At 41.1% G+C, this 14026-nt stretch overlaps 1 protein-coding gene across 1 annotated transcript in view; it reads right to left on the reverse strand.

The window, feature by feature from the left end:
- Window positions 1-14026, reverse strand: part of ABCB4 (ATP binding cassette subfamily B member 4) — a 76460-nt gene that overhangs the window by 8906 nt on the left and 53528 nt on the right. Inside the window, exons 21-22 of the mRNA XM_049641379.1 lie at window positions 3840-3940; window positions 2125-2265 (exon numbers count right to left, since the gene is read on the reverse strand). Coding sequence (XP_049497336.1) covers window positions 2125-2265; window positions 3840-3940 — 242 coding nt within the window. The remainder of the gene's footprint in view (window positions 1-2124; window positions 2266-3839; window positions 3941-14026) is intronic.

The raw sequence follows: 14026 nt of genomic DNA on the forward strand, positions 1-14026 counted from the left end.
ATATAGCCTATAAATTAGCTTTAGCATTGAAGATTAAAAAGTTGTCTTCCAATTATCCAGAATTGAATTTATTAATGGTAGTGATGAAGTTTTGGGGGGATGGTGGGCTGGTCCAGAGCCAACGACCAAGAAAGAATTCTTGAAGATGTCTTTGGTACAAAAAGGTGATTTTAATAAAGCATGGGGACACGACCCATGCAGGGGGAAGAGCTGTATAGTATGGGGTCTTGAGGGGTAAATCATTATATACCCTCAGGTTGGGAAGGGGTCAGGGAGAGAGTAAGTCTCTAAGGAATTTTGGAAGCAAGGTTTCCAGGACCTTGAAGGGCTAGCTGTTGCTAAGAAAATGCCATTTTTTACCATTTAATAAAACCCCAGCCATGAGACCCTTCAAATGTATACTGGGGGGGGGGGGGGCATAAGCTTGGAGTATGATTGCCAGCATATATCCTGCGGCAACTGAGATAAAGGAAGTAGAATTACAGGATCCTTGAGGTTGGGATAATACGCTAAGGTTCTCTTTTGCCCCTAACAAAGTGTCATAATCTAAGCAGCTCAGCTCCTGGAGGGAGGTCACTCTGCCAGTTTCAAGGACTTGTCAATGGGCTGAGGGCCGTAAGGGAATTTAATTTTTCATTTGCTTTAGTTTCCCACATTACCATGGCAAGCACTTAAACCCTTTCCTTTGTTCTTGGGTAGCCAGGAGTGTCCAAGGAGTATCACGGAGATCCCACCTGGGGACTGGGGGGGGGGGGGGGGGGGTTGCTAGCTTGGGCTAGCCTGACTCATATTCCCTCATCAGTAGAAACAAAAAAGCAGGGCCAATTTTCTCAGTGATGCTCTTCTAGAAAATAAAAGTACTCTAAGTTGTAATTCCCAGAGCTCGATATTGCCATTTGTGCCTCTCCAACCACTTTCTGCTCTCCACCTCACCCCCACCCCCCATCTTCTACCATCTCACTTCCTGCCTGAGAAGCTGACCTTCATGGATGGCATCAAAAGGTTTTTCTTGTACTCTGGCTTCTGATGGGGTTTGGCCATGAAAGGCAACAGCAGGGGAAGGGAGGGCTGGAGGAGTGGGAGGCCAGGGTATTGTTTCATTGGCTTCTGTCTGGTTAGATTCTTGTGTTGTTGGTGTCCCTCCATCAGGGACCACAGACGCCCCCCTATGCGGGGTTCTGAGAATCTTCCCCTCCTCTGGCCCTTTAGGCTGAGGCTCTCAGTGGTTGGTTCCTAGCTGCAAACTGCTGGGGTGTTCACAGCTTTCCTGGGTACTGCTTACCTTAACTCTTCTCACACCTTTATAAACAGACCCTTTAGCAAACTCTTAGTTACTGCTTTGAAGGAGCATCTGTTTCCTGCTGGGATCCTGAAAGCTATGAACATTATATATACCTTTTTTCATAGTTATTTTAATTTTGGATGAAACCGCTTTCCTTGTCTTGACCCTGTTCAAAAAAAAAGGCTGCTCACTCCTACTTTAAAATCAACCCATTAGAGCAGAAATATGCCCAGTGATCTTAAAAAGAATGGCTTCCCTTTGGCAAAACAAGACTGCAACCTAATTGAATGTATTTAGCATATTTTGAAAAGAGGAATGCATCCGTTAGGAAGACCACTGGTTAGCCTTGGAAACCGAGAAAAAAGGAGAGGCTACGAGGCGATGCTGGCAAGGTCATCCCAGGCCTAGTCAGGGGAACAAGGCTCTGCCAGATTTCAGTTAAGCATTCCCATCCCATTATCCACGCCATCTTTGGTTGCAGATCAACAGCAAGTATTTAACCCTCTGTTTTGAGTCCATGGTAACCAGCGATTTTCTCATTACAATTTATTTCTGCCTACACTCCACAATAAGAAACCTTGCTCTCCTCTTGACTGGAGTTCTGTGTACTACTACAATTCTGGTATATGATCACTTTTAGGAGCTTGGTTCATTTTAGTTCAACTCGGATGTTTAAATTGTACTTGGAGAATTATCAAGATCAGATTTCTGTGGCAGATTCAACTCTCTGACCTCATTTTAGAGCACGTGTTTTTTTTTTCTATTCCCGAACTTTACATAGACCTACTAAAACCTTTCTCTAAAACCTTTGTATAGAATAATCTATTTTTAAGTTTACTTACAGAATAACATCTCTGAAGCGCATGTGTCCGTTCACGATGAGATACGCACCAAATCGAAAACAACCGGCGTAGGAAAAATACATAAATGCTTGTGAAATACTAAAAGTAATACCATAGATGTGTGCCTTCTGCACAGAATTCCTGAAAGGCAAGTTAGTATATTCATAACCTTCTCTTTGGCCTCTCTTAGCACTTTGTCATAGAAAGAGCAACAGCTTCTAAGGCTGGGCTTATATTCTGACTCCAGTTTTATTAGTTTGAGTGAGTGACAATCTCTCTATCATCACGTTTTCCAATTTGTATAATGGGAATAAACAGCATGATGCAGAATTCTTTTGAGGATTAAACAATATAAATGTCTAGCAAAGCATCTCATTATTGGTTGTTCAAATGAGAGGTGCTGATATTATTAAATGTTGGTATCTAGTCAATCAGATATTCAGCCCCTATGATATAAATATGACTTATCAAAAATGTGTAGGATGTCAAAGTTAGGACTAAAGTTTGAATGGTCTCAATGCAATTTCTTCATTACTATCTTGCCTTCTAATAAGGACAAGGTATAGCCTCGTACGTCAAAATTCACATGTCAGATTCAGACAAGTAGGGTCACTGAGGTTTATGCGGACACCCATCAGAAGCTCCTCCCTGAGCTAGATCCACCAGCCCCAATACAATGTGTTTCACACCATTTCTAATTAGACCACATGCTATCCTTTATCAGTATAGCTACTTTATTATATATACTTCAGTATTCTAAATCCTCCAAAAGAACAGTCATTTATTTTCTCCTAGATTAAAATAGGAAGGCATTTGGAAAGACGGGAAAATTCAAAATATTACTGATTTGGATATTTTAACTTATATCCTGTGAGCACGGTCAATATGTAAAATTACTCAACAATTTACAATTCTATTCAATCTTTAAATTATAATCAAATTGAAAATGAATTCTTCCTTAATTCCCTTGCAATTCAAATTAACCAGAAGTCTTAGGTAATGGCACATATACGTATATGTCAAGCATCAAATGGAGAGAAAAATTACTTCATGAAGTGTACATAACTAAGGAGATAGAATGAGAATTTCAATTCTCCCATTTCAAATTTATAAGCGTTCGAACTATTGTTCTCGTCTACAAAGTTGTACTGTAAGTTGTTTTCATTTTTGTTAGTTTTAAAATATATTCATTTATAAAACTAGGCCTTGCCTGGCTGGAAACCAGTGGCAAATAGTGCCACTGAGTTTCTTAAACTGCTCGAGTAAGAACTAGTGAGGCAGGAGACGTGTGTTTTCAGAGTAGGTTGGGTCTGGTCCTCATCCAGAGAACAAATGGAATAGTCTAACCAAGTAAGTCTCATCTTTAGTTCAGTCTACACAGTTCCAAGAAAATAAAAGTTTGAAGAATTCCCTGAAATAATATTTATCCTTAAACGCCCACACTGGGTGTCTGAGTTGCCTACACAAAGGAACATTTGTTTGCACAGACCTCTGTGTCTTTTAGGTCTTGGAGAACACACCTATTTTTTCTACAAGAGATGTAAAAATCCAATCCTATAGTGCAATCAAAAAGCTACTTATTTTCAGTGAGATACTGAGAAAATATCATTCTTCCAGTTCTATTGTTGTTTGAGCACAATTTTTATTATCTTTTGGGAATAATTAAACCTCAGGAAAGCAGTAGTTTCTTAGCAACAATCACATATGCTCATTACCTGTAAGCTCCATACAATTTTTCAACGTACATCGACTCAAATTTTCTTTCCTGGGTTAAGGACACTACTGTCCTAATATTTTCTATTGCTTCCGTTGCAATCTGTAACGTAGAACAGATCTTGATGAGAAGTGGGGCTTTCATTTTTGGATAATGAAAAATATACACTTTAGGGCTCTGTCAAAAGAATCCTCAACATTTTGTTGACAGGTTTTTAATTTCTTCATTTTGACAGCAATGGCATAATGTGTTCTTCAAGATGAACTCTGTGACAAAACTGGACATCTTAAAAGCAAATCTTGTAAGACTTGGTGGGCAAGTCTTCAGATGTCCAGGGAGACTGACAAGCTTAGAGCAAACATACTGGTCTCGACACCAGAAACCGGTTTTTATTTGCAGCCCTGCCAGCAGTCAGTTACTTGACTGGTTTTAGTCACAGCCTTTTGTGGCTTTGCTTTCTTTACAGGGTAGGGCCCTAAAAGAGAGGGTCCTAGCATTACGCTACGGAATTTATAAGGGCCCACTGAAGGGGCCGGTCATTTCCTCCATGCACATATCCCTAGAGAAACTGGTCACTCACAACTGGAACGAAGATCCCGATTGTAAACAACGTAACTCTGCCTTAAGTCCCTGCTTAAACTAGGGACAGACACCAGATGGATAGGTTTACTAGACTTGGAGGCCACTGCTTGACCCAGGATGTCCTGTGGATTCAGAGATGAAGGTCTCCATGTGGGGAGCCACACTGGGTATATGGAGGAAGCTGGTCTGAATATTCAGCAGGGGAGGAAGGGAACAAAGGTGTAAAGAGACTCAGACACCATGGAGCTTGTGGCTCTAACAGAGCACCTGGTGGTGATTTTATAGTAATATAATCCATCTGTATTCCCTGCACTTCCCTGTGTCTTTATCTCAAAACCTTTCTACCCAAGCCAGTCAAAGCAGTTTTTTGACTTTTATAGCCAAACCACCCTTGACTAATGTTAATGGTCTGTGACTTAGTTTAAAGCATAGTTCCAGGGACACCTGGGTGGCTTAGCCCATTAAAGGTCTAAGGGTCTGACCTGGACTCAGGTTACAATCTCACGGTTCCTGAGTCTGAGTCCTCTATTGGGCTCTCTGCTGTCAGTGCAGAGCCTGCTTCAGATCCTCTGTCTCCCTCTCTGTCTGCCCCTCCTCCTCCTGCTCTCTCTCTCTCAAAAACAAAGAAACATTTAAAAACAAATAAATAAAGCATAGTTCCATAGGCGGCTCATCTAAACTATTAACACAAAGAGCATAAAAGTTTATGTTTTTGTTTGATCAGATTTAAGATTTTTACATCAGTTCTCTGCAACCAGATGAAGGCAAGATATTCGATATTTTAGGCTGAATGACCTTTTATCTTTAATTAGAAATGAAAAATCTAGAGGGGAGGGAAGATGGCGGCGTAGGAGGACGCTGGGCTCACCGCGCATCCTGCTGATCACTTAGATTCCACCTACACCTGCCTAAAGAACCCAGAAAACCGCCAGAGGATTAGCAGAACGGAGTCTCCGGAGCCAAGCGCAGACGAGAGGCCCACGGAAGAGGGTAGGAAGGGCGGCGAGGCGGTGCGCGATCCACGGACTGGCGGGAGGGAGCCGGGGCGGAGGGGCGGCTCGCCGGCCAAGCGGAGCCCCCGAGTCTGGCTGGCAAAAGCGGAGGGGCCGGACGGACTGTGTTCCGACAGCAAGCGCGACTTAGCGTCTGGGAGGTCATAAGTTAACAGCTCTGCTCGGAAAGCGGGAAGGCTGGAGGACAAAGGGAGGGAGAGCTGCTGAGCCCCCGGACGGCAGAGCTCAGCTTGGCGGGGAACAAAGGCGCCAGCGCCATCTCCCCCGCCCATCCCCCAGCCAAAATCCCAAAGGGAACCAGTTCCTGCCAGGGAACTTGCTCGCTCTGCGCAAACACCCAACTCTGTGCTTCTGCGGAGCCAAACCTCCGGCAGCGGATCTGACTCCCTCCCGCTGCCACAGGGCCCCTCCTGAAGTGGATCACCAAAGGAGAAGCGAGCTAAGCCTGCCCCTCCTGCCCCCGTGCACCTTGCCTACCCACCCCAGCTAATACGCCAGATCCCCAGCACCACAAGCCTGGCAGTGTGCAAGTAGCCCAGACGGGCCACGCCACCCCACAGTGAATCTCACCCCTAGGAGAGGGGAAGAGAGGGCACACACCAGTCTGACTGTGGCCCCAGCGGTGGGCTGGGGGCAGACATCAGGTCGGACTGCGGCCCCGCCCACCAACTCCAGTTATACACCACAGCACAGGGGAAGTGCCCTGCAGGTCCTCACCACTCCAGGGACTATCCAAAATGACCAAACGGAAGAGTTCCCCTCAGAAGAATCTCCAGGAAATAACAACAGCTAATGAACTGATCAAAAAGGATTTAAATAATATAACAGAAAGTGAATTTAGAATAATAGTCATAAAATTAATCACTGGGCTTGAAAACAGTATAGAGGACAGCAGAGAATCTCTTGCCACAGAGATCAAGGGACTAAGGAACAGTCACGAGGAGCTGAAAAGCACTTTAAACGAAATGCAAAACAAAATGGAAACGACAACGGCTCGGATTCAAGAGGCAGAGGAGAGAATAGGTGAACTAGAAGATAAAGTTATGGAAAAAGAGGAAACTGAGAGAAAGAGAGATAAAAAAATCCAGGAGTATGAGGGGAAAATTACAGAACTAAGTGATACACTAAAAAGAAATAATATACGCATAATTGGTATCCCAGAGGAGGAAGAGAGAGGGAAAGGTGCTGAAGGGGTACTTGAAGAAATTATAGCTGAGAACTTCCCTGAACTGGGGAAGGAAAAAGGCATTGAAATCCAAGAGGCACAGAGAACTCCCTTCAGATGTAACTTGAATCGATCTTCTGCACGACATATCACAGTGAAACTGGCAAAATACAAGGATAAAGAGAAAATTCTGAAAGCAGCAAGGGATAAACGTGCCCTCACATATAAAGGGAGACCTATAAGACTCGTGACCGATCTCTCTTTTGAAACTTGGCAGGCCAGAAAGGATTGGCAGGAGATCTTCAGTGTGCTAAACAGAAAAAATATGCAGCTGAGAATCCTTTATCCAGCAAGTCTGTCATTTAGAATAGAAGGAGAGATAAAGGTCTTCCCAAACAAACAAAAACTGAAGGAATTTGTCACCACTAAACCAGCCCTACAAGAGATCCTAAGGGGGACCCTGTGAGACAAAGTAACAGAGACATCACTACAAGCATAAAACATACAGACATCACAATGACTCTAAACCCGTATCTTTCTATAATAACACTGAATGTAAATGGATTAAATGCGCCAACCAAAAGACAGAGGGTATCAGAATGGATAAAAAAACATGACCCATCTATTTGCTGTCTACAAGAGACTCATTTTAGATCTGAGGACACCTTTAGATTGAGAGTGAGGGGATGGAGAACTATTTATCATGCTACTGGAAGCCAAAAGAAAGCTGGAGTAGCCATACTTCTATCAGACAAACTAGACTTTAAATTAAAGGCTGTAACAAGAGATGAAGAAGGGCATTATATAATAATCACAGGGTCTATCCATCAGGAAGAGCTAACAGTTATAAATGTCTATGCGCCGAATACCGGAGCCCCCAAATATATAAAACAATTACTCATAAACATAAGCAACCTTATTGATAAGAATGTGGTCATTGCAGGGGACTTTAACACCCCACTTACAGAAATGGATAGATCATCTAGACACATGGTCAGTAAAGAAACAAGGGCCCTGAATGATACATTGGATCAGATGGACTTGACAGATCTATTTAGAACTCTGCATCCCAAAGCAACAGAATATACTTTCTTCTCGAGTGCACATGGAACATTCTCCAAGATAGATCATATACTGGGTCACAAAACAGCCCTTCATAAGTTTACAAGAATTGAAATTATACCATGCATACTTTCAGACCACAATGCTATGAAGCTTGAAATCAACCACAGGAAAAAGTCTGGAAAACCTCCAAAAGCATGGAGGTTAAAGAACACCCTACTAACGAATGAGTGGGTCAACCAGGCAATTAGAGAAGAAATTAAAAAATATATGGAAACAAATGAAAATGAAAATACAACAATCCAAACGCTTTGGGACGCAGCAAAGGCAGTCCTGAGAGGAAAATACATTACAATCCAGGCCTATCTCAAGAAACAAGAAAAATCCCAAATACAAAATCTAACAGCACACCTAAAGGAAATAGAAGCAGAACAGCAAAAGCAGCCTAAACCCAGCAGAAGAAGAGAAATAATAAAGATCAGAGCAGAAACAAACAATATAGAATCTAAAAAAACTGTAGAGCAGATCAACGAAACCAAGAGTTGGTTTTTTGAAAAAATAAACAAAATTGACAAACCTCTAGCCAGGCTTCTCAAAAAGAAAAGGGAGATGACCCAAATAGATAAAATCATGAATGAAAATGGAATTATTACAACCAATCCCTCAGAGATACAAACAATTATCAGGGAATACTATGAAAAATTATATGCCAACAAATTGGACAACCTGGAAGAAATGGACAAATTTCTAAACACCCACACTCTTCCAAAACTCAATCAGGAGGAAATAGAAAGCTTGAACAGACCCATAACCAGTGAAGAAATTGAATCGGTTATCAAAAATCTCCCAACAAATAAGAGTCCAGGACCAGATGGCTTCCCAGGGGAGTTCTACCAGACGTTTAAAGCAGGGATAATACCTATCCTTCTCAAGCTATTCCAAGAAATAGAAAGGGAAGGAAAACTTCCAGACTCATTCTATGAAGCCAGTATTACTTTGATTCCTAAACCAGACAGAGACCCAGCAAAAAAAGAGAACTACAGGCCAATATCCCTGATGAATATGGATGCAAAAATTCTCAATAAGATACTAGCAAATCGAATTCAACGGCATATAAAAAGAATTATTCACCATGATCAAGTGGGATTCATTCCTGGGATGCATGGCTGGTTCAACATTCGCAAATCGATCAACGTGATACATCACATTAACAAAAAAAAAGAAAAGAACTATATGATCCTGTCAATCGATGCAGAAAAGGCCTTTGACAAAATCCAGCACCCCTTCTTAATAAAAACCCTTGAGAAAGTCGGGATAGAAGGAACATACTTAAAGATCATAAAAGCCATTTATGAAAAGCCCACAGCTAACATCATCCTCAACGGGGAAAAACTGAGTTTTTTTTCCCTGAGATCAGGAACACGACAGGGATGCCCACTCTCACCGCTGTTGTTTAACATAGTGCTGGAAGTTCTAGCTTCAGCAATCAGACAACAAAAGGAAATCAAAGGCATCAAAATTGGCAAAGATGAAGTCAAGCTTTCACTTTTTGCAGATGACATGATATTATACATGGAAAATCCAACAGACTCCACCAAAAGTCTGCTAGAACTGATACATGAATTCAGCAAAGTTGCAGGATACAAAATCAATGTACAGAAATCAGTTGCATTCTTATACACTAACAATGAAGCAACAGAAAGACAAATAAAGAAACTGATCCCATTCACAATTGCACCAAGAAGCATAAAATACCTAGGAATAAATCTAACCCAAGATGTAAAAGATCTGTATGCTGAAAACTATAGAAAGCTTATGAAGGAAATTGAAGAAGATATAAAGAAATGGAAGGACATTCTGTGCTCATGGATTGGAAGAATAAATATTGTCAAAATGTCAATACTACCCAAAGCTATCTACACATTCAATGCAATCCCAATCAAAATTGCACCAGCATTCTTCTCGAAACTAGAACAAGCCATCCTAAAATTCATATGGAACCACAAAAGGCCCCGAATAGCCAAAGTAATTTTGAAGAAGAAGACCAAAGCAGGAGGCATCACAATCCCAGACTTTAGCCTCTACTAAAAAGCTGTAATCATCAAGACAGCATGGTATTGGCATAAAAACAGACACATAGACCAATGGAATAGAATAGAAACCCCAGAACTGACCCACAAACATATGGCCAACTCATCTTTGACAAAGCAGGAAAGAACATCCAATGGAAAAAAGACAGTCTCTTTAACAAATGGTGCTGGGAGAACTGGACAGCAACATGCAGAAGGTTGAAACTAGACCACTTTCTCACACCATTCACAAAAATAAACTCAAAATGGATAAAGGACCTGAATGTGAGACAGGAAACCATCAAAACCTTAGAGGAGAAAGCAGGAAAAGACCTCTCTGACCTCAGCCGTAGCAATCTCTTACTCAACACGTCCCCAAAGGCAAGGGAATTAAAAGCAAAAGTGAATTACTGGGACCTTATGAAGATAAAAAGCTTCTGCACAGCAAAGGAAACAACCAAGAAAACTAAAAGGCAACCAACGGAATGGGAAAAGATATTTGCAAATGACATATTGGACAAAGGGCTAGTATCCAAAATCTATAAAGAGCTCACCAAACTCCACACCCAAAAAACAAATAACCCAGTGAAGAAATGGGCAGAAAACATGAATAGACACTTCTCTAAAGAAGACATCCGGATGGCCAACAGGCACATGAAAAGATGTTCAACGTCGCTCCTTATCAGGGAAATACAAATCAAAACCACACTCAGATATCGCCTCATGCCAGTCAGAGTGGCCAAAATGAAGAAATCAGGAGACTACAGATGCTGGAGAGGATGTGGAGAAAAGGGAACCCTCTTGCACTGTTGGTGGGAATGCAAATTGGTGTAGCCGCTCTGGAAAGCAGTGTGGAGGTTCCTCAGAAAATTAAAAATAGACCTACCCTATGACCCAGCAATAGCACTGCTAGGAATTTATCCAAGGGATACAGGAATACTGATGCATAGGGGCACTTGTACCCCAATGTTTATAGCAGCACTCTCAACAATAGCCAAATTATGGAAAGAACCTAAATGTCCATCAACTGATGAATGGATAAAGAAATTGTGGTTTATATACACAATGGAATACTACGTGGCAATAACAAAGAATGAAATATGGCCTTTTGTAGCAACGTGGAGGGAACTGGAGAGTGTGATGCTAAGTGAAATAAGCCATACAGAGAAAGACAGATACCATATGGTTTCACTCTTATGTGGATCCTGAGAAAGGTAACAGAAACCCATGGGGGAGGGGAAGGAAAAAAAAAAAAAGAGGTTAGAGTGAGAGAGAGCCAAAGCATAAGAGACTGTTAAAAACGGAGAACAAACTGAGGGTTGATGGGGGGTGGGAGGGAGGGTAGGGTGGGTGATGGGTATTGAGGAGGGCACCTTTTGGGATGAGCACTGGGTGTTGTATGGAAACCAGTTTGACAGTAAATTTCATATATTAAAAAATAAATAAATAAATAAACATTAAAAATAAAATAAAATAAAATAAAATCACAGGTCACAAAAAAAAAAAAAAAAAAAGAAATGAAAAATCTAATGGTAATGATAGCCAGACTAGAGAATACTTGCTTTGTGAGCTTTTGCTATGTGCCAGGTATTCCTTCACTTAACTGACAGGCTCCCAGTTAGCTTCACACCAACCCTGTGAGATCAGTATTTTCCTGTTTTTGTAGATGTGGGAACTGAGGCACAGAGAAGTTACTAACTTGCTGAGGCTCCAGAGTAGAAAAGTAGGCAAGAATTCCGCGTCTGCATTCGTAACCCATTATGCTTACTGCTTGCCCTGCTTTGTAATTTACACAAGGAGAAGCTAGTTGTTAAAGACTTCACACTCACCTCTTGATTTTCTGGTCATGGGCTAGGCTTGGTTCAGCGGGGTTATAATTTCAGTCATTAGGCAGGGCCCTTGTCAGGAGGATTAAATGCAGCCTCTCCCCACCTCTTTACCAGCCAAAGAGTCAACATCCTCATTACCAAGCCCTTTTCGAAAAATGAAAATGGAAATGGATCCCAAATCCTGATGTACTTAACCATGATTAATCTATACCCAGGTTAGTAAGAGCTTTTATTTTTGTGGGGGAAAAAAACCCAAAAACAACCCACAACCAAAAAACTGTGATGGGGGTGGGGAGCGGGGGTGTTCCAGGACCTTTTTTCTAACCCTCATTCTGTGTTGAGTTAACTAAGTAAACAAAATTGAATTATGACTCATTGTTAACAACATCTAAAATTTCTAGTTTCTGACATTATAAATACACACACACACACAGCTGTTTTGTTTTGTTTTTGTTTTTTGTTTTTGTTTTTTGTTTTTTTTGAGAGAGAGAGCTAGGGGCAGATGGAGAGGGAGAAGGAGAGAGAGTCTTAAGCAGGCTCTATGTTTAGTGCGGAGCCTGACACAGGGCTCAATCCCACAACCACGAAATCATTACCTGCATAGAAATCAAGAGTCTGATGCTCAACCGACAGAGCCCCCCAGGTGCCCCACTCACACTATATATATATATAAAAAAAAACCTTATTAGGTTTAAGTGGTTATTAAAAATAATTTCAGACTGGCCACTCCAGGTTATTCTCTGGTTCCTAGAATGAGAGTATTAGCTGGAAGAAAGAAGGGACATTATTGGATCAAATTTCTCAGTTCATTAAAGTATAAAGTGAGGACCAGAGAAGTTGGGGATCTTCTCCTGTATCATACACAGTGACTACCAAGACGGAGACTAATAATCCAAGAGGTTATCTTTCATTTGCCATAAGGTCATTTCTAACTGCCCTCCTCCTGATACCTTTCAGTGTTCCTAGTCATTTTCAATAGAGTGAAAACTATTATCTTAACTAGATTCGAGATGTTTTCTTTCATGTAACTAGTCTAAGAAAATTTGACCTTCATTCTATCTACTGACAATTTTCCCTTCTGAAACATGGAAGAAACAGGGTTCGGGGAAAAGGGAAATAAAAACTACAGAGTTTTTTTCAGCAGTTAGTTGTGCCAAACACAAGTCCAGGAGGTGATGCCTTAAAATATACACAGGCAGCAGCCAAGAGAATCTTCAAGCACTTCAAGAGAATCTTTCAAGCAACACCCAGGGCTTCTCAAGTCTCAGAACTATAAAATGTCCTTACTGGCTCCAGGAGAGGATGTGGGCTGAAGACAAGAATGAAGCATTCTGAAGGAGACCCAGGGGTGATGTCAACCTGACACTGAGCTACAGCCGATGTGGGTTAAGAGACAAACAGAAATGGTTTCCTTGGACATTAGTGGGTTAGTGCAAACATGCTTGCATGGAATTTTAATCTCATACCTTAGGTGACATACATCTGGAACAAGTCACTGACCCTCTGAATACTTTCTTCCCTGTAACATGGCCATACTATTTACCCCCCTTGCATAACCAGAGTGAAAGCCAGTCGCAGTAACATGGTTGAAAGGGCTGTGTAAAGTGTGGTGCTGTAGAAACTAGATCACAATTTCTACTTATTATCTGTTTCCCCTCCTCATGTTTCAACAGAGGATAATACTGACATAAATAAAAATATTCCTGGCTATAATCTATATTTAAATATTTAAAAGCATATACATGTGAGTAAAATGTTTAGATGTAGATTTAGATACATTTCAATACATAGGGACCACATACTAAAGGGCTTTGAAATTAGACCAGAACTTGAATCCCAGCCAACGCCTTTATCTAGTTTCTCAAGTTCCTCATTTATAAAATCGGGATAACGTTAGTGCTTGCTTCATAGAATTACTCTAAGAATGTGATGAGTTGGTGCATAAACACAGTAATTGGTACATAGCAAGGGCCGAAGTAAATATTTGCCCAATTGCCAGGATAGTTGGAAGCACAAATCAAAGCATTACTGCCATCTGGTGGCTACCCACCTTAATTATAGAAATCACAGCCAAGAAGAAAAGACTGCTCCCCTATGCAACCAGCAAATTACTAACTTAAACAATTCGCTTATGCTCTCTGCCCTAAGGACTCCTCCTGTGTAAAATAGGGGTGATATTTATTTCAACAATGGTATCAGGTTATGAAGTAAAAGGCAAAACAGACTTCAGATATTCAGAAATTCTTTATAAGAACCACACATAAAGTGCTTTTCTACAGGCTAAGACCCTTATATTAATGATCCCATTGTCAGATTATAGGCATTATTATAGATAAACTATCTCATGCAGTGTTGACAGTTATTCACTTGTATCAAGCACATTTAATTATCAAAACATGCATGTTGGAATAACTCAAATAAAATACATGTCTAAAAACAATACTTACACTAACTGAAGCCTTATTTGA

Source organism: Panthera uncia, chromosome A2 (genome assembly GCF_023721935.1).
Source record: "Panthera uncia isolate 11264 chromosome A2, Puncia_PCG_1.0, whole genome shotgun sequence".
In the NCBI taxonomy this organism is placed as follows: domain Eukaryota; kingdom Metazoa; phylum Chordata; class Mammalia; order Carnivora; family Felidae; genus Panthera; species Panthera uncia.